Here is a 19,981-nt window from a genome sequence, read left to right as displayed (position 1 = left end):
AACGCACATAAGTGGTGAACACACGTACACCCAGAGCAGTAAGTAAATAAGTTGTTCCAGCATTGTTTAAGTTTTTGGTTTAATGGAAATTTTAAGTTTAAGATCTTAAGTATTTGGATGCACCCTAAACAAAGGGGGCCTTACAACGAAAAGTTTGAGAACCACTGTTATGAGATATGGCTAAAAAGGCTCCATTATATGGTTTTCCATGTGACACTCACATGGATTCCCACGTAATTCAAAGATACTAGTGAAGAAGTACTAAAAGATGTTCTTTACTTGTGTAACATGATCATATGCCACAGCAACTTCAGTGCTTTTTAAATTAACACTTAAACAACTTTATCAAAATAATAAAATGTATTTGTTTAGTCATGGAACAGAATTGAAGGACACATTTCATAACAGAACATGGTGGCGTAAACATGGAAGGATGCTTGTTCAAGACCTGTACTGCGAAAATCAGTAGCACGATTCACAGCTTCCATTTACGTTTAACAATACTTCCATTTATCTCGCAATGGGAATCTCATGTTCTTGTAGACGGCAACAGACCCTGTGGTCATGTGTGCTAGCATAAGTACCGTGTAAGCCAGAGAAACTCATGATGCAATAAAGACAAGAGCTCCATTTATAAGAGTCTCACTGAATTTAATGCAATAATAATAATTGGACTTAAGACGTCAACCCTGCTGTTCACAAAAATGAAATCTCTAGCATGTAAATTCAGAAAAACCATGCCTTCATAATTAAGAAATGTGTAAAATATATGCTAGTCCATCTTTAACAGGGTGCTTTTCTCATTCATTGATAAATCTTTACATACAATACAAAGATTTTATCTGTCATGGATGGATGGATTCCTGTTAGAGTCCCTCTATATACTGTAACTGGCCACTGTCTCTCATAAATATTTCTGTTTGCATGTGTATTTAGTCTTCCATTCAAAGATGTGTGTTAGGATAGTACAACATCAGGGGACATTTCAGTCAACGGCAGCAGTTAGAATGCCTCTTCTTGAAAGTTTTAAAATCTTCATCACAATTATTTGAGATTTCTGTAAAATGACAAGGAGATATAGGGTTCATATCTGGTCAAGTATCTTTAATAACATTTGTGTTATAAAACACCAGTTGTTTACTTACTGACAATATCCCGAGCTTGTCTAGAATTGTTCCTTTCCAAATCAGATAAAACAGTGGCCTCAAATGTAAGTGATGCAACCCGTAGAAAGAAGTCTCTAACACTGTCCCCTGAGCAGCACAATAATAGTATTACTTTACTAAAACCATACTTTATGATAGTTTAGTTGAGCTTAAAACCTTGTCTTGTATTAAATACTACGGTGATGGCTACAAAAACAATCCCAATCTCAACAATAGGGCATGGTAAAGTCCGACCAGTTTCAACCAGATGAAGACAAAGAAAAATGTCTTAGTAACATAGTTTAAGAAATATATGTCATAAATTCTACTGTTATTACATATGTAATTTGTGTATAGAATGTCTTTTTTTTCAGAAAAAAAAGTTTCAGAACTGCTTTTGATGTTTTTGCCACCTTAAGCAATACTGATTTCTACTCTGACATACAAACTAGTTTGATGGCATTTAAATTCCTGCCGTTACAGGTCAGTAAAGCATACATGTTACCTTACCTGAGAGGGCAGACACAGCCCAATACTCCGCTCTGATCTCTTCTGAGAGCCTGATGGCCTCTTGCTCCATTTGGGCCAATTGATCTGGGTGCTGATGGAGAGTAAAAACACAACAATCCCGTTCATCCTTTGTCATGGGAAAACCCTTAAAGGCATGTGGTGTAGTAGTAAACGTTATTTTCAACTTTGCAACAGATCTAATAGAAACTCACGCTAAGATCCTTCTTCGTTCCAACAAGAAAGAGAAGAACACTAGAAGGATCATTATCCTTCATGGCATCTTCAAGCCACTCTCTAAACAATAACCGGACAGAAACAGGCAAGAGAGAAGGTGCAATTCATCACAATTTATCAGCACATAATTATTATAAAATCGAACCTACGGCATTGTTGGTATTACCTTGCATTATCCAAAGAGCTGTAATTACTTAGATCAAACACAACGATGATTGCTAAAACAACAGATAAATTGTTTTTACATAATACACAGCAAACACTAATAATATAGTCTTGTCATATAGTTAGTATCATATACCTTGAGCTCCTCTGTAGTACGTGGATGCAATGCATCTAAATCTTTCCTGCCCTGCCGTGTCCCACCTGCAGTAAGAAAAATACTCTATTAAACACTAAATCCATACGGATTCTATATGGATTTAAACCAAAGGAACACAAAAAGACTCACAATTGCAAATTAAAGGGAACTCCAAGAACCTCAAACCTCTCCATCTCAAAATCCACTCCAATAGTGGCCTTGTAGGTCTTGTCAAATGTGTCTTTACAGAATCTTGAGGCCACAATTACATCCGCAATCATTACCAAGTTATGTCAGTTTCTATTTTAGACTTATAAACATCTTCAACTTTTACCTGTTAATTAAACAGGTTTTTCCAACTGCCACATCACCCACAACTATGACTTTGGCTACATTTGATCTGAAGATACAGAATAAAATAAATGTAAAAGATTTCTAGGTCAGAACATATCATTAAAAGTTATCTACAAGGGTTATCAGCAGTGGTGCATGTTAGAGAGAGAAAAATCATGTTACCCTGTCTTTTGTTCCTGACTTGCCTCTCTAACAGTAACGTTGAAGGAATCTTTAGTGTGCACTGCAGCATCTCTTGTGAAGTACTAGTGAAATGAAAGTCAGTGAGTCAAAATAATGTAATAAAATAATTAATAATAATAAAATATCTCAAAATAAAAATTCAATAATGCATTTAGTGAAAATGTGAAAAGGGGGGCATTTTACCAGAGGGAGCTCACAGATGATTCGGTCTTCCTTCACAGAAGGTAATGAGCTCATCATGTGAGAGCTTTAACGGGACCACACCAACACTAATACACACACCCTGTCATTCTCAATCTATTCAATCATTCTGTACAATGACTAGTTTACGGAAATTAAAAAACACAAAAACTTATTTGTGCTAAAATAACATAAAATAAAATCGTAAAAACACAACAGACCGGTATAAAAAACCGTTTGGCATGCCAATGCAACAGTTGATTAATAAACTAAATTAAAATATAAAATATCTTACCTTTAAATATAAAATTGAGCTTTTACATTTTGTTTCAAACTTAGTAATGGTGCGTCAGTTAGTCGACGCATACGTTGAAGCAAATATCCATTCGCAGGTGCTTCTGCTTTCTTCTTTCAGCCAAAAACCTGAAACTTGAAATCAACATCAAAAGCTCGTATAATAAGAAACGATCCTTTCCACTCCGCGTGCCTTCAGTCGCCTAGTCCTCCAGTGGTTGTGGTGTGTATTTACAGTGCACGGTGGAACTACATGGCCCACAGTGCCTTGCGGAGTTCTCGCGAAACCCAAGATATACAGTAGGTGGCGGTAATACTCCAAAGGAGTGATCGGCCATAACGCTGAACGAAGAAGAGTTCTCGCGATATCTGCGTGTGTGAACCCCTGCGATATACTGAAGGAAACCCCACTCGTTCTTCCTTTTCCAACATGGCCCCGAAGGCGAAGAAGGAAGGTGCGTTAAGTTTATAGGTTTTATGGTGCGAAATGAAGGTTATTGTGGTTATATACAGGTGCCGTTGTGATTTTTAAGGTAGCTGAGATAGTTATGTTTTATGTGGAATTATTTTAGCAGCGTCAGGAAGTTAAATGACACGGCTTTTAATGCATGTGCCGATTGAAACGTTTTTAGTCAGAACCGCCGCTAAGTTAGCTAGCTAATACAGCTGAGCTGAATTCACGCGCGTTATTTATTATTATATTAAACATGCCACCCGTTGAAGCAAACGAATGTTAATAGTTGGACTAATTATTTGTTTTTCGGAGAGATTATAGAGAGTAGTTGAGTGACGCATCCTTAACTTGTCATCGTTAGCAAGTACACGCACGTGGCTAGCGATGTGGCTTTTTTGCATATTAATAGCTAGTCGTTTAGTGTTTCGCAGATCCCTCGTTTCTAGCTTTACAAACTACAGTTTTGAGAAAAAAAAATCGAATTTGTGTTAGAGCCTATCTTTGTAGCTGCACCTGAATGTAAATATCCATTGATGTGTATATGTTAATAGTAAAACCCAGTAGTCACCCAAAGTTCCTTAACGGCTTCTATTAGTAAATATCAACACAGTTCTCCCCATGTTCACAAAAGATCACCTGCAACATATTTAATTTTATTCCTATATTTACCGTGCAGAACAGTCAAGTTTGTTAAAGGGATAGTTAATCCCAACATAAAAATTCTGTGATTTATTCACCCTCATGTTGTTCAAAACCTGTATTTTGAGATGTCTCTGGGATTGTTGCCATACAATGGAAATCATTGGGGTCCATTGTTGTTTGGTTACCAGTGTTCCTTAGTATCATATTTTGTGTTCTGCAGAAAACATTCATTCAGTCAGTAATGTAAGATTTGATCTTTTCTGCAGCTGTACCGGCTAAGACTGAAGCCAAGTCTAAGGCCCTGAAGGCCAAGAAGGCTGTGCTCAAGGGTGTCCACAGCCTCAAAAAGAAGAAGATCAGGACCTCCCCAACCTTCCGCCGGCCCAAGACTCTGCGTCTGAGGAGGCAGCCCAAATACCCTAGGAAGAGTGCTCCACGCAGAAACAAGTAAGATTAACATACAGCTCTGAAATCGATGATTTGTAGAATATGCTGAATAAATGTATATGGTGTTGAATGGTAGTTTGTCTTAAAATCACACATTGAACTCTTAGGATGCAAATGATGCCAATATCGCGATCAAAGCATGATATATGTGATTTCAACTTTTAAACACTGATGCATCCTGTTAAAATAGTTTGACTTTAGTGTTTAGTTTTCACAGAACTTCATGAGGTTAAAATGGATATCTCTTACATCCTGCCAGGCTGGACCATTATGCCATCATCAAGTTCCCCCTGACCACTGAGTCAGCCATGAAGAAGATCGAGGACAACAACACTCTGGTGTTCATTGTTGATGTCAAAGCTAACAAGCATCAGATTAAACACGCTGTCAAGAAACTCTATGACATTGATGTGGCTAAAGTCAACACACTGATCAGGTAGTTAGACATTCTCTAGTTTGAAATGTTTGGCCATGAAGGCATTCCTGTGTAATGATGCTGAAATAATTATTACTCTGATACATGATGTCCTCAAAGAACCACTGATGCACAAAGAAAAAGATGCCTGTTTATTTCTGTGATGTATGTGTATGTTAGTTCTTAATACATTATTGCTTTCCACAGGCCCGATGGTGAAAAGAAGGCATACGTTCGTCTTGCACCCGATTATGATGCTTTGGATGTTGCAAACAAGGTAAATTGTTGTAAATGCAAACATTTTAGATTTTACAAACCTGTGCTATGGAATTCCTCAATTGCTTTTTATTTAGTAAACCTGTGGGATTCTCGATCTCTGCAAATGATGTAAACTAGTTTCTGTCTGAATGATTGTGATGCATTCAAAGGAACCACTGATGCTTTGCTTTTATTACTGTTGAACATGTTTGATATGTTTGACAAGTACTGGTTATGATTTCTTTCTTTTTACAGATCGGCATCATCTAAAATGTTCTTGATCAGATGTACAGAAGAATAAATGTTTGTAAAAACCTTCTTTTGTTCTTGTGGCTTTTTTTTTTTCAAATAAGGTTTGAAAATAAGCTCTTGGTTAAGAATCCTGTATTAGAATCTTTCTACACTGTTCAGTTGTGTTCTATGTTTGTAATCCTGATGTCCACGTTCAGTTGAAGATTTGGAAAGAATGATAGCAAATTTATGGATATTATTTTTGAATTACTGAAATTGAATTAAACATTATCGTTGCACTTAAAATGTTGTGCATGAGATATTCTGCTATTAACTAATACTTTTATAGATAATCAGAATCCATTGTCTCAAATCTCTCTAGGTCAGCTGTCAAATGGTGCCATGTGCCAAAGTTAAATCGTTGGATAATACACTTTTTTTTTAACATTTTTATGCATTTGGCAGATGCTTTTATCCAAAGCGACTCATTGCATTGAACTATACATTTCACACACTATGAAAACATGAGCACAAATCTTGTTAGACAGAAAACACCCTGAAAAAAGGTGTATTACTAAATTTTAATGCAGTGAAACGATTTTAAGCATTAAGGTTTAAGATATTACTTGATGGGGAAAAGAAAATGATTAGAAAAAAAGCATAATTCTACGTACGTCAGCATGTTTGTGAGGTAACATTGCTCCTTTCAGATTTTGAGTCTGAGGTAGGTTTATCAGTATTTAGAAACTAGGAAAATTCATCATTTTGGTAAAATTGATAAAGCCAATTTTGTGGATGTGCAAATAAATTTAAGGAAACTATGTGGCCAACATCCGTGAGATTCAGTACTTTTCAAAAAGCACAGTTGAAGATGAAGCTATCTGAGTTTCCAGTGTGATAATTATAAGGTTGATTTTCTACCAATATCTAGATTTGCAATCTGATACACTACCATAAGGTTTTTTTTCCTGAAAATGTGCGAATGTGTAGAAAATGGAACATAATAAAAGACTAGTCAAGTATCTTTTTCATTTTTACATGTAGCCTACAAGATGTAGATCATTGTCTCTGATTCAAAAACATACCGAGATTTGTGTTAATACAGCTGTCATGTAGACTAAAAGTTTGTTGTCGCGTGTTTTTTTTTTTAAGAGAAGAACCATAATCAACCCCTGCCAAGCATTGTTGATTTAGTCATCAGCAAATTTATGGGTACTTCTGTCTGGACGGCGCTTGGAGAAGAAATCAGTGCAGAGGAGGCGGTAAAAATAAACGAGAATCATGATGTCCATGAGGAACATAGTTATTAGGAAGCAGAAGGCGTGATCCAGGGATGAATAGTGATATATGATGTACCAGGTGAGATAACACTGCGCTCCAAGCCGGAAGACTACATAGGTCAGTACATTAACCACTTTGTTGATGGAGTAAAGGAGGGAATTCGGAGCCACTTTGGCCAGTTTCAGTAATAAACGTGTGTGTAAAAATACACTGTTCACCTCCACAAACAAGGCCACAACTGCACCTGCCACATAAAGATGTGTGAACACGGCGTACAGGAAACACCAAATCACCTAGGAAAGAGAAATGTGTTTACTCACATGGATGTACATACAATTTATGTTCAAACGACATTAGAGGACTTATTTAAAGGTGCACACAGCCCATTTAAGGACAAAGTTTAGAGACAGTTCAACTAAAAAGAAAAAGATGTCTTTATTTACTCACCCTCGAGTTGTTCCAAATCTGTGTAAATTTCCTTGTTTTTGATGAACACAGAGAAATCAATTTGGAAGAATGCTTGTAACCAAACAGTTCTTGGCCATTGACTGGCATAGGAAAAAGTCTGTCAAAAGTGCCCCAGAACTGTTTGCTTTCCCACATTCCTTAAAATATTTTCTTTTGTGTTCAACAGAACAGAAATTAATCAAGCAATTTTACTTACTATGGTAGTCAAGGGTGGCCAAGAACTGGTTGGTTACAAGCATTCTTCCAAATAAGTTTCTCTGTGTTTTAGCAGAACAAATATACTTTTTTATACAAATTTGGAACAACTTGAGGGAGAGTAAATGATGACAGAATTTTCATTTTTGGGTGAACTGTTCCTTTAAGTCCTGACACAACCCATGTGGTAAAAATTCAATTGCTGCTCAATACACTTCTAAATCTCTGCAGATGATTGAAATCATTCAATAGTTCACAGGTTGTGACCGTTCAGCCAGAGATTGTTAATCTATGATTTGACTTACCATAACATGGTGCAGCAGAAATTCCCAAGATGCTTTTGCATATCCACTGAAGATAATATCACCAGCATCCTGCATGAAGTATCCTGTCAAAATATGGATGTCAAACTCTCTTGCATCTTAAGCTAGTCGCTCTCTAGTTTTTCCACCATGGACTGTACATTTTTCACATTGTTATGTGCGGAACAGTGCTACAGGTGCCACTCTCCTGATTAATAGGCAATTTACATCTCAACCCTTTATATGCAAACATACAGATGGCTTTAAAGTCCCCGTGAACTGGAAGTTGTGATCGTTTTTACTTCTGTATTAAAAGAGAATTACCCAAAATGATGAACTATTTACAATAAACGCTGCGATATTTCATGAAAAAATAGGCATTGCACTTTTTAATTTCACTGGGACATTAACATAATATACATTAGCTGTAATTTTCACAACATCATTCCAAAGACCTGAGTCACAACACTTAAACTTATCAAAAGATAAAAATAAAGTGTAGTATAGGAGAGACAGGAAACAGGGCTGTATATCAGAAGCTATGAGAATTTCAGTCAGGAGTCCAAAAACACAGACAGTTCTTTATTACAGTGGTTTTAAAGGTCGGAAACAGCTCATTTAAAACACTTAAATTAGTCATATTGTAAACATATATTATAATTTATATTTATTTGGTAAGCTGATGAAGAGCCTGTGTGCTTGAAACGTCACACATTTTGTGAAAGTCTATTAACATTTTTGTTGATATTTTTAGAGCTTTGGTGTGCCGACTTTCCATATATTTTTTTATTATTCTAAGTATATACAATTTTTCACTGCAATATTTTCTTGGCCAAAGAAACTGATTTTTATTGAATTGTTTTTTCTTATTTCTTTTTACCATTTAAAATATATAACAATTGTAAATAAAAATGTACTATGCTGTGTCTAACCTCATGTATTATGAAATCATTTCCATAATTTTTTACAGAGCACTCTTATTTGTGTCTAGTCACATAGTGTCACACAAAACCAATCATAGTGCAATGTGTTTTGATGTCGGACGATCTGTGGTTTACTAACCAGACGAAACGATGACTAGCAGGTAGGAGGGAGGCGTGTAGGTTGAACGGATTTCATGCACCATCACTGGATGCTGTATTACACTGTTGGAACAGATTCGTACAGGCTGTTGATGTCAAGCATGCTTACACAATGAATGGATACAAACTCTTGCTTGGTTTGAGGGGTGAATTGATTCCTATACCGTTGTTATAGTTCTATAATTATCTTCTATCACAGTCACTTAGAGTTCTCTCAATTCATGCCTGTCCTGCAGGTTTTTCCTGTTCCCACCTCTAACTGAAAGTTAAGTGGTTATGAATTTCAACAGACACCACTAGTTACTACTATCAGTTTGTACTTTATCTAAAACGTCATTCCACAGTAGTCTAGATGATGTCATATTAAACAAAACATAATTAATTACTACACATTGCAATTAGTGTGCTATGACTATTGATCTATGAAATCACAGCCTGTTTGGTCTCCTGTTTTGCAATATAGATGCTACAGTTGCAGTTCAATTCTTTGGTGCTTATTCAAAGATTATTTATTACTGTCACTTTAAACACTTTACAAAGTTCACCCAAAACTTCTGTCAGCATTTATTAACTCTCACAGTGTCCCAAATGTGTGACTTTCTGTCTTGGAACACAAAATGTCCATACAATAAAAGAACATGGCTGTTCTGTGTTACAAAATCGAATAGAACAACATGACTTATTTTTGCATAAACTCTGTACCTTTCAAGATTTGGAAATGAAAGATTCGTTCAAACTCAATAAACCAAGCTCCTTAACTCACCAGGCAACAGCCCAAGTGCCAGTTAGCAAAGAGTGGACGAGTGACACTGAAAGGTTCTTCCACTTCCATGACCTCCAGGGGTCTGCATCCACGATGCTGGGACTCGGCACAGTCTGCAGTAACCTGTGAAGGATCCTGAAGGCCACAGAGCAGCACAATACAGAGAGGGCTGGATGCTTCTGGACTTGATTCAGCCATGTGTCCATCCTCCACCACTGCTTGTTTTTGTCTTTCCTTTTCTCAGATAACAGTTCCTTGTTGTCGTTGTCTACGCACTTTTAACAGCACCGCCCCAATGAATTTAATTCAAATTCTTAAACAGTTAACAATCTCCCTTTTCTTTTTTGAGAATAGTTTTAAACCAGTGCAAGCTTTTCATATGTTTCTTAACCTCCGTCTTTCATTCACGTGCTGCTGCCTGTCATAGGTGTGGCATGTGTCACTATACCTGTTTGCTGAACAGTGATTGGTTGGTGAAGAACAGGTCCGTAGGAATGTTATCACAGAGGATGTTGGCTACACCTCTTTCCTCTGAACTTTATCTATTTCCACAGCTTCACAATCCAGCACAGCATTACAGTCATCCAGTCGACTCTGTTGTGTCAACTGTGATTGAATGTTCTCTGTGTGTGTGGTTGGGTGGGCGACTGAGCACAATAGAACAATAGAGGCCATTTAAAATTCAGAAGCATGTTGCTGCCCTAAACAAATGAAATGTACTGAGTCTTGCAGCTGGATTAAATGATTTCACTCACACTGTCGGACATGATGCATAACACCAGGTCCACTAGAAGCATAAAGTCATGATTCTAGAGGACCACTGTCCTAAGGTGTTTCCAACACATGCTTTAAAAAACAAAAAATGGATGATTGTTGTCTGCATTTTCATGTATAGATTTTGTTAAACAGCAGTGGAAGGACTTCCTGTTTCAGTTTTACTACACAAATGTTAGAACAAAATACAACCAACAGAATATTTAAGGACTGAATTAAAATTTTAAATACACATTTATTAGACTTATGATGACTTACACGAAGAATTTCAGTCAGGCTTTAGACCGCATCATAGTACTGAAACTGCGCTCGTAAAAATTTACCTGATACTTATAGCATCAGATAAAGGTAACATCTCACTCCTAGTCCTACATGACCTCAGTGCTGCGTTCGATACTGTAGACCATAAAATACTTCTAGATCGCTTACACAATTATACTGGTATTCAGGGACAGGCACTACAATGGTTCAGATCTTACTTATCAGACAGACATCAATTTGTCCATTTAAATGGGGAATCATCAAATCTAACGCAAGTAAATTATGGATTACCTCAGGGGTCGGTTTTAGGACCCTTGCTATTCTCCATATACATGCTGCCCCTTGGAAACATTATTAGAAAACATGGAATTAGCTTCCACTGTTATGCAGACTCAACTATATATCTCATCAAGACCAGATGATTCCTTCCAGCTATCCAAATTGGCAGAGTGCATCGAAGATATAAAACATTGGATGACTTGTAATTTCCTTCTTTTAAATTCTAATAAAACAGAAATATTACTTATCGGACAAAAGACACGTGAGCAGAATATTTAGGATTATAACCTGCAAATTGAAGGCTGCAGTGTTACTCCAACAAATACTGTTAAAGACCTAGGCCTTTATATTAGACAGCAACCTGTCATTTAAAAATCACATCTCAAATGTCACAAAAACAGCCTTCTTCCACCTTAGAAATGTTGCGAAATTATGAAATATTTAATGTGTTGCTGACGCAGAGAAGCTTATTCATGCATTTGTGACCTCAAGACTTGATTACTGTAATGCACAGTTTAGTGGTTGTCCTGCATCACCAATAAACAAACTACAGTTAGTTCAGAATGCAGCTGCCAGAGTTCTAACCAGGTCCAGAAAATACGATCACATAACCCCAATGTTATCAACCCTTCACTGGTTACCCATTAAGTATCGTATTGACTTTAAAGTTCTTTCAATCACTTATAAAGCCTTAAACGGTTTAGCCCCTACCTACATAACAGAGCTTCTACCACACTACAACCCATCACGCCCTCCAAGATCTCAAAACTCCAGACTTTTGATAACACCTAGAATAACTAAATCCACCAAAGGGGGTAGAGCTTTCTCATACGTAGCACCTAAACTCTGGAATAGCCTTACCGATACTATTCGAGGGTCAGACACACTCTCCCAATTTAAATCTAGATTAAAGACACATCTTTTTAGCATTCACATAATGCAAAATATACTAAATAAACCACGGGAGACTGCATTTATTATATATAGATATTATTTACTAGAATAATCTTGCTTGTTAAACACCATGCACTGTGATGTGTTTTACCTTTTTTCTGTTTTTCAGTTTTTCTTATTTTCTCCTGTAAAGCTGCTTTGGAACAATGCACATTGTGAAAAGCACTATATAAATAAAATTGAATTGAACTCATACATGCAAAATAAACAACTGTAACAGGAAGTGCTTCCAGTTTACTTCCTGCAAAATGGTCTAGCCATATTGAACTTCACATAGGATCTCAGTCTTTGTTTATTGCAGTTTTTCCTGTATCATAGTATCTCCGAGTGACATTAGCACTTTATTAGGCCAAGCGTACTAGACTTTCAGGCACACCTATGCAGAGCTCTGTAAGATTTGTAAAAAGATGACTTGCGGGTGGCAATTTGGGCTCAATGTGCAGAGTTTGCCATCTACTGGTGCTATTGAGGATGTGCACACACATTATACAGGTAAATGAGTAATATCTTGAAAAAGTCTTGAAAATTTCTATTATTGTATTTCAAAGACATCCCTGTAACATTAAAGCCTAACATGTCATCGCCTTGGTCACCTTGGCGGTTCTATCTGCATTCTGAGCAGTTCTTGAGTTATTGAGCTTCAAAGTTTCAAAGAAAAAAACATCACATCATGAAAGTAAATTGACACACAATTGGAAAATATGAATAACACAATTTTAAAAATGTCAGATAGAATCCATGGTGACGATTTGGAGAATATCATAGTGATTATTGGCTGTAGTTTGCTGTTTTTCTTTCTTTTTAACTTTCTTCTTTGTAAAAACATAATTCAGTCCTCTTGATCTTTTCAGATTTGTCAAATGTTACTTGAACAGCTGCTAATATTAATGCACAGAGCTACAGTTCTATTGACTTAAGAGTCATTTGATGCATTGCTCTTCTGTTCAGTGGATTAAAAGGTAAATACAGTCTCAAGGTCAGAGTCCTCACAACTAAAACATTTTCCTCCCTCTTGACATTTGTAGCTTTCCGCTTTGCTGCAAGACCATACAAAAACACTTTAATTTGTAGATTTCTGCAAACAAATGTAAAGGGATAGTTCACCCAAAATGACAATTCTACCATGAATTACTTGCCCACGATTGTTCCAAATCTGTATAAATTTCTTTGTTCTGATGTACACATAGAAAGATATTTGGAAGAATGCTTGTAACCAAGCCACTATGTAAACTTGGCCACTATTGACTACCTGTAGGAAACATTTAAATGGTTGTCAATGGTGCTTCAGAACTGTTCTATTTCCTAAATTCCTCAAATTTCTTCTTTTGTGTTCAACAGAACAAAAAAATACAAAGTACAATAATTTTCCTACTATATAGTCCATGGTGCCCCAGAACTGTCAGTTGCTAACATTCTTCCAAATATCTTTGTGTTCAGCCAAACAAAGACATTTAAACAGGTTTGGAACAACCTGAGGTCGAGTAATTCTTGACAGAATTTTCATTTTTGGGTGAATTATCGCTTTAAAGGGCTACTCTACATGTTTTAATGTCCAGTTTGACCCTATGTAATAGCTGAGCAAATCTGATAGGCAATTTAATGGTTTAAATAAACTTAATTAAAACTTTTAGCAATTCTTTGAAAATATAATATCTTTATTCATGCACCATTTCAAAATCAACATTACCCTGTCATGGTCTTTTGTTATGTATATGTTACTTTATTTGATGTAAAATATACTTAAAAGCTCAGCTCATCGGTTTTGCGGAATAGTGATGTAAATATATTGGCTTGACTGATCTATTTTAGGTTGTAAATGAAAAGAAAAAGGCATCAACATTTTGATGCTCCACGAAGTCCTCAGCAGCAAGTCGAGCTGCATCATGTTCTGTATACAAGTCACCTAAAGACTAAACTTGTTTGATTCTAAATACATATTTACAATATTAAAAATCAAGCCCTTCATAGTTTTTCTGTCGGCTGTCTTACACATTAAGCTGCATTTGAACAATGCATAACATTTGTTTAACAACAATTATTTAATTAACAGCAGTTATCTTTTATGAAAATGACATTGTCATAGGTGCTCAGCAGCAGTCAATTCTGCGTCATAGCACAACAGCCTTCCGTGAATAAAATAACAAATTAAAATAGCTAAGACATGATCATAAACTGCACATTCTGTACAATCCTATGCAAGACCCGAGTTGCTCAGCTGATGATGAAAACTCTAGGGCCTTCCTCTCTCATGGGCGGCAGGGTTTCTATGTGCTCTATAAGGATGTGCTTGTCCTCCCTCTTTGATGGGCTCTCCTGACCTAGTGGCTCACAGAGACTGCTCCTCAGATCTTCAAAACATACATTCAAGTCTTTGAAGAGGTGCAGCATGCTCACCCCAATCACAATCACCAAGAAGCCTCCGACCGTGCCCACGACATCCACCCCTGACATGGCTCCCCACTCTTTAAACAGAATTACAGAGGTGCTTAGGACCACGGTAGTAAAGAATACATAGTATATGGGGTAGACCAGGAGCGTATTGAAGGTATCAAGCGACTTGTTCAGATAGTTGATTTGGATGAGGATGGATACTATTAAGGTAAGCAACAGGATCCAGGTGAGAGGGTGACGGAAGACGGAAAGGTCCGAGAAGGAGGTGTGGATCGCAATGCCGAGGCCTTTGACCGAGGACACCGTAAAAGCTCCGAGCAGAGAGCAGATGCATATGTAAATTAAAATGTTCATCTGACCAAAGCGAGGAGAGAGGTAGAAGATGAGGACCATACACGCTACCAACAGGACGCTGGCAAACACCATAAAACCTTCAGGAAAAGAAAAAAAGTGTTGTTGCGTCGCATTAAAACCTGTTTTTGGTTTCAAAAAGACACAAAAAGTATCAACACTAACCAGGGTCCAGCAGTTTTTCTGTCATTTCCGCAAGTGTCGTCACCTCTTCCTCTTCAGGTGCATGTATAACCATTATTGTACTTCCCAGTATGCTGAGCATACAGCCAAGTTTTCCCAGCAGATTCATTGTTTCCCCGAACAAGTGGGAGGACAGAACTGCACTGAAAGAACAGTAAACAAACATTAACATTAGTACATTTCGATTGAGTTCAAATGAATACCACAGATATAAACACAAAAGGCTATTGCTACGACTAATGGACTGTTGACATGCATATATCATATCAAGGACAGTTCAATTCAATCTCACAATTTAATTCATTTTATTTATATAGCACTTTTTACAATTTTGCGTTGTTGCAAGGCAGCTTTACATACATTTAGACGATAGTTACTGTAGTAAAAAGATATAATTATGAAAAATAAAGAAGGCACAGAATACATGGTATTATAATTCATATAGTATTATTGCAGTTTTTCTCAATACTATCTACATTGATAAAACTTTCATAAGTTTGTATTCAGACATTTTTATTCAAAGTAGTAAGCACCATGTATATCAAATTACTGGTCCATTTTTATGTATTTATTTTTTAAATACAATGTTGGCTTGTCAAACCGAAGCTGTCATAATCTTTATTTGCAGTATTACAATATGCATTAACACAATATCAGTTATCATCCTTGACCTTCTTGACCTTGAATTATGTCGTCATTTATTCACCCGTCCCTATCCAAACCTGTATAAGTTTCTTTGTTCTGTTGAACACAGTGGCGTTGCTACTTGGCCCTTTTTAGGGGAGCTAAAGCCTCCCTAAAGTTCTATCTTAGCCCCCCTAAATTACTGTTAGTAATAATGTAATCTGTACAAGAATTCGAGATCGCTTTATAGTCCCCTTTAAAACTCTTATTATGAAAACGGGGTTAGGCTGCGTTATTTAGTGCATTCTTCAGTTCACAGCAGCACATTGGAGTGAACGTCATAAGCGTGCTAATCAGAATGAATGGCAGGGCAACATATCAAGTTATTCCTACTAAATAATGATTCAGCAATTGATTGTGACATTTATTATATGGATTTGTGGCTGTTGTTGTCACTTTGAATTATAAATGTTGCAGATTGACCGATTAATGTGATATTCATTTGAAAAACAATAACTTGTCTTTATGCTTTTCTGCATATTCTTTCTTAATTATTTATTTTAGTAATGTATACAGTACGTGGTGCTTAGAGTGTGGCTATATATATATATATATATATTTTTTTTTTTTCCTCATTGGAGGCTGAGCCTCCCAATATTGAAAACCTAGAATCACCCCTGGTTGAACACAGAGAATATATTTGGAAGAATGTTAGCAACTGACAGTTCTGGGGCACCATGGACTACCATAGTAAGTAAATATTAAAATGGTAGTAAATACCATTGTAAATATACAATATTTTTTCTATTGTAGTCAAAAATGTCCCAGGACTAAACATTTCTTTCAGTGTTTACTGTTTACATTCTTACAAATATATTTATTTGAGTTTAAGGGTTTGAGCTTACAAAGAAATGTATACAGGTTTGGAACAACTTGAGGGCGAGTAAATGATGACAGTATTTTCATTTTGGGGTGCACTATCCCTTTAATATCATGATCACTTTTGCTGGGTTATTTACAATATTATAATGTGTATATTGTTTTTTTTTCAATAAAAATAGTTTGAAAAAGAAGTTTATTTCTATGTATGACCTAAATACCTTCTTGGCTGGGGACAATAATCATATGATATGACAAAGAATTGAATTAGATTAATAAGCAGTCATACACATCATGATATATCATTATGACTGCTTATTAATCTAATTCTTTCAACAACCAGTACTTACCATATTTTCAAGATATTATGTTAGATTATGCAGATTAATAGACTGTAAAGAATAATTACCCATGTTACAAGTATGTAAAAGAATAATGTGTGAATAATCTGTGTGAGATATCTTTCATTATCAGTAATGCTTGATTTTTACTTCAAAAATGATCTATAGACGTACACATATTCTTTAAGTAATTATTTAATTATGAGGTGCTTCCTTATACTTTTAGGCTCATGTTCAGTGAATAAAGTGTACCTCAAAGATTATTATTATTACTATTATTGAAACAATGGAACATTGTAAAAAATGCATTATAAATACATTTGAATGGACAAAAATAATTTATAACTAAAAATACCGGTTCTCTCACATTTAGGCTCGTAATGTTTACATAGCGTCATGTGGAGCAAACTGTTGCTAAGTGTAAATAAGGGTGGTGCCATTACCTGATAAGAACACTGAGAGCTCCTAAAGGGGTCACCACTGTGGCTGGAGCAAACATGTAGGCAGCGAAGTTTGCTGCCTCACCTCCACCCACTGAGCAAAAAAACAAAAAACAGGATGTTACAAACAGGAGTCTATTACAATAACAGAGGAGGATGATTTAAACTGTGTTGAAATAAACTTACTGGTCAAAAGGCCACCCCACCAAAGCCAGTCCTTCAAGTAACCATGGCCTCCCTCAGCTAAAGATTTGAAGATTCATTAAAAAATGAAGACACTGTTTTAACAATGAACTATAAAATCTTTTTCAAATCAGTCTTGAAAACAGGAAGTTGCAAAATTATAACAGCATTATTTAGTCAGAATTTTATTTGGTTTAAAAGAGAAACAAATGTCCATCTGGAGTGACATAGATCTTTCTATTATGTAAATCTGAATGTAAATGACCTGACCTGCCCTCATCTCTCCAGCACTGGCTAAACGCAGTAATGCCTTCTTTTTCAGAATAACACTTCCTCCAATAAGAAAAGCTGAGAGTATTGCCAGGGTCAAGCCTAACCAGAAGTTGTAGTTGCTCCATTTGTCGATGACTTCAGCTGCTTTGTTGACTGTAGAGTTTATGCTGGCGTGGTCCTCGCTTAAAGACGTGTTGCCAGTTAACCCGTCAAGTACACAAACAGAGGTGGATGTGGGACACAATAGTCTTATTACAGAACCTGGACAGAAGAAGAAAACAGGAACTGTGGTTTTATGTATTTCATTAGGATTATATGTGAAAAGCACTAAATAAAACGTAAAATTAACACAAATTAATACTCATTAATACAAATTTATGTAGATGTCAGAACCTTTGGTCTGAGTATTTCTATTAAAGTTTTACAGATATGTTAACTTGATGATGATGATAATGACAATAAATTGTAATATTAATGCTGATCTATCCTCAAAAGTGATTTATAAGGGACAATATAACAAACGATTCTGGCATTAATACTCCCTATGAAGAAAATGTTGAAAATAACCCATTTAACGTTGATTCAACATTAAATCAATCATCTTTGCTATCTGTAGGGTTTTTATTCAAATAAAATACTGTAGTGAAATACTGTGGTTTGAAACAATTACAAATAACCAGATGAGACCCACTATAACCGAACCCAGATGACTTCTCACACCAGACACGTACAAAAAAACCAACAAACAAAAATCACTTTGTAATAGAATCTCGTTTAAATTCAGGATTAACACTTACCATTTATGCACGAATCGATGGGCAAATGTACGTCTTTCATTGTATCGTTCAATTTCATAAACAACTAGAAAATAAATCCATTTAAAGGAAAATAAAAGCAATTCCTCCTCCGCGAATAATCTACGAGAAATAAAGCTCGTTTCTTATGGACAGCGCCTCGGTTCATTTGCAAACGTCAGTACAAACGGTACCATCCTCGGGCGTAACTTTACACTACTGATACCTGCGTGTGGCGTGCACGACGACAACACGGGCACGAGCAAAGCAGGTATCTACTGCCACGCCCGAGTCGCGCCTCCGTTGATTCAGCACGGAAATAGTCTCTGTCAGGAGGATTAAACGGTAATGTTTTAAATATAACAATACGAGGAACTCAAACTAGCTTAAACTGCCTACACGACATTTTTGCATGGTGGGGAATTATGTTATTTTCATGAGCTGCATTCTAAAACTACAAGTTGTGACATTTTATATTAACATCCCATATTCCTTTACGAAAATTAACCATGTTTTTTTGTGGTGTATTGTTTGTTTACGACTGGGAAAACCATAGTTTTACTACAGCAACCATACTTATTTTGTGGTAACCATTTAAGTTACCAGAGTAACCATGTTTTTTTAACTGTAGTAAAGCCATGTTTTTTTGGGGGGGGGATGTGTTAGCTAAGCTAACATAAACTTACAATAAGCAAAATATTTTTACAGTAGCTAATATCTTTCAGTAGATACACAATTGTTCATGTAAGTTCAAAGTGTAGGCTATAATAACTTATGTTAACAGATGCACCAACCTTAAATGTATTGTTATGTTGAAATCAACATTAACTTAGATTAATATATGCTGTAGAAGTACCAATGCAGTTGGACATTAGAATTGCAATGAAATATGCTGTATGCATAGTTCCTCGTAGCGAGTTACCTGATACCTCCTTGTTGAAGGTGCTGGTCCACAAGATTTCCATTAAAAGCTGGAGAACCAGTTTAGCTCATAACGGGCTTAAACAGTGGTAAAGCAAGACATGGTGACGTCAGCTGGAAAATTCTGTTTGTGTGAACAATATACCTCAGATATTGAGTGACAACTACATTTTTGTAATAAGGCCAAAATTCATCATATTCTTATATATTGTCGCTGTCCTTCCAAAACCTTGGATGTCCAAATTCGCTGTTTTTGAGGAAATGTAAAAAGCACTGAACTTTTTAAATGATTACTGTGTTGTCAAAGTTGACAAGCACTTTTTGATACCTTTTATTGGTTAGATATTTGCAAAACCCAGTGACAAACATAAAGGGTGACTGATAATAATGATTTACGGCAAAAAATAAAAATCACAGAGATACGAGTTGTTAGAAGGACAGCAGCGACATTAGAGTTTATTTCAATATTTTATTAGATATGTTTAGTGGAGCACAACATCATGATGAACTTTGAAATGCATCTTTGTTGTTTTGAAATATTCTGTACGCAAATCATTTCAACCCAGTCTCAAGGCAGTTCGTGACATAATCACT

General features: G+C 36.1%; 4 protein-coding genes and 2 non-coding genes across 7 annotated transcripts; 3 read left to right on the top strand and 3 right to left on the bottom strand.

The window, feature by feature from the left end:
* Positions 1-512: 512 nt before the first annotated feature.
* Positions 513-3,465, bottom strand: rab34b (RAB34, member RAS oncogene family b). 2 transcript variants are annotated; one of them, XM_057360903.1, is made up of 11 exons: positions 3,203-3,465; positions 2,911-3,010; positions 2,707-2,789; positions 2,525-2,590; positions 2,341-2,442; positions 2,191-2,255; positions 2,056-2,107; positions 1,868-1,949; positions 1,656-1,746; positions 1,146-1,253; positions 513-1,057 (listed from the first exon to the last, which is right to left on the bottom strand). In XM_057360903.1, the coding sequence occupies exons 2-11, from the start codon at positions 2,965-2,967 to the stop codon at positions 990-992; spliced, it is 774 nt and encodes a 257-aa protein (XP_057216886.1). In that variant the 5' UTR covers positions 2,968-3,010; positions 3,203-3,465; the 3' UTR covers positions 513-989. The 2 variants fall into 2 exon arrangements, with proteins under 2 accessions (XP_057216886.1, XP_057216884.1); XM_057360901.1 differs by having other exon boundaries at positions 514-1,057; positions 2,911-2,996.
* A 67-nt stretch (positions 3,466-3,532) lies between these two features.
* On the top strand, positions 3,533-5,735 carry rpl23a (ribosomal protein L23a). Its single transcript, XM_057360905.1, has 5 exons — positions 3,533-3,656; positions 4,564-4,744; positions 5,004-5,180; positions 5,367-5,436; positions 5,673-5,735. The coding sequence occupies exons 1-5, from the start codon at positions 3,632-3,634 to the stop codon at positions 5,685-5,687; spliced, it is 468 nt and encodes a 155-aa protein (XP_057216888.1). The 5' UTR covers positions 3,533-3,631; the 3' UTR covers positions 5,688-5,735.
* LOC130570805 (small nucleolar RNA Z17) lies at positions 4,852-4,922 on the top strand. The gene has a single exon (XR_008965004.1). It is a non-coding gene; the product is annotated as a small nucleolar RNA Z17 (small nucleolar RNA).
* On the top strand, positions 5,536-5,602 carry LOC130570801 (small nucleolar RNA SNORD42). The gene has a single exon (XR_008965000.1). It is a non-coding gene; the product is annotated as a small nucleolar RNA SNORD42 (small nucleolar RNA).
* Positions 5,736-5,864: 129 nt separating the features above from the next.
* On the bottom strand, positions 5,865-10,323 carry tlcd1 (TLC domain containing 1). The gene is made up of 4 exons (XM_057360904.1): positions 9,740-10,323; positions 8,957-9,039; positions 7,898-7,980; positions 5,865-7,222 (listed from the first exon to the last, which is right to left on the bottom strand). The coding sequence occupies exons 1-4, from the start codon at positions 9,943-9,945 to the stop codon at positions 6,839-6,841; spliced, it is 756 nt and encodes a 251-aa protein (XP_057216887.1). The 5' UTR covers positions 9,946-10,323; the 3' UTR covers positions 5,865-6,838.
* A 1,757-nt stretch (positions 10,324-12,080) lies between these two features.
* Positions 12,081-18,713, bottom strand: nipal4 (NIPA like domain containing 4). Its single transcript, XM_057360466.1, has 6 exons — positions 18,470-18,713; positions 17,670-17,933; positions 17,403-17,459; positions 17,220-17,310; positions 14,915-15,075; positions 12,081-14,829 (listed from the first exon to the last, which is right to left on the bottom strand). The coding sequence occupies exons 1-6, from the start codon at positions 18,525-18,527 to the stop codon at positions 14,219-14,221; spliced, it is 1,242 nt and encodes a 413-aa protein (XP_057216449.1). The 5' UTR covers positions 18,528-18,713; the 3' UTR covers positions 12,081-14,218.
* Positions 18,714-19,981: the final 1,268 nt, after the last annotated feature.

This window comes from Triplophysa rosa, linkage group LG19 (assembly GCF_024868665.1).
Source record: "Triplophysa rosa linkage group LG19, Trosa_1v2, whole genome shotgun sequence".
Classification (NCBI taxonomy): Eukaryota; Metazoa; Chordata; class Actinopteri; order Cypriniformes; family Nemacheilidae; genus Triplophysa; species Triplophysa rosa.
This window is presented reverse-complemented; position numbering and strand designations above follow the sequence as displayed.

Excerpts from the sequence above, each read along its gene's own strand:
- nipal4 (XM_057360466.1), bottom strand. The coding sequence starts at position 18,527 with ATGAAATTGAACGATACAATGAAAGACGTACATTTGCCCATCGATTCG. Across the intron at positions 17,934-18,469 it reads CATCGATTCGTGCATAAATG|GTTCTGTAATAAGACTATTG; the intron begins GTAAGTGTTAAT and ends TCTTCTGTCCAG. Across the intron at positions 17,311-17,402 it reads GTGGGGTGGCCTTTTGACCA|TGGGTGGAGGTGAGGCAGCA; the intron begins GTAAGTTTATTT and ends TTTTTTGCTCAG.
- tlcd1 (XM_057360904.1), bottom strand. The coding sequence starts at position 9,945 with ATGGACACATGGCTGAATCAAGTCCAGAAGCATCCAGCCCTCTCTGTA. Across the intron at positions 9,040-9,739 it reads GGCACTTGGGCTGTTGCCTG|TGTAATACAGCATCCAGTGA; the intron begins GTGAGTTAAGGA and ends CTGTTCCAACAG. Across the intron at positions 7,981-8,956 it reads GCTAGTCATCGTTTCGTCTG|GATACTTCATGCAGGATGCT; the intron begins GTTAGTAAACCA and ends ATATTTTGACAG.
- rab34b (XM_057360903.1), bottom strand. The coding sequence starts at position 2,967 with ATGATGAGCTCATTACCTTCTGTGAAGGAAGACCGAATCATCTGTGAG. Across the intron at positions 2,790-2,910 it reads TCATCTGTGAGCTCCCTCTG|TACTTCACAAGAGATGCTGC; the intron begins GTAAAATGCCCC and ends TCATTTCACTAG. Across the intron at positions 1,950-2,055 it reads AGCTCTTTGGATAATGCAAG|AGAGTGGCTTGAAGATGCCA; the intron begins GTAATACCAACA and ends GTTATTGTTTAG.
- rpl23a (XM_057360905.1), top strand. The coding sequence starts at position 3,632 with ATGGCCCCGAAGGCGAAGAAGGAAG. Across the intron at positions 3,657-4,563 it reads CCCGAAGGCGAAGAAGGAAG|CTGTACCGGCTAAGACTGAA; the intron begins GTGCGTTAAGTT and ends TCTTTTCTGCAG. Across the intron at positions 5,181-5,366 it reads AAAGTCAACACACTGATCAG|GCCCGATGGTGAAAAGAAGG; the intron begins GTAGTTAGACAT and ends TGCTTTCCACAG.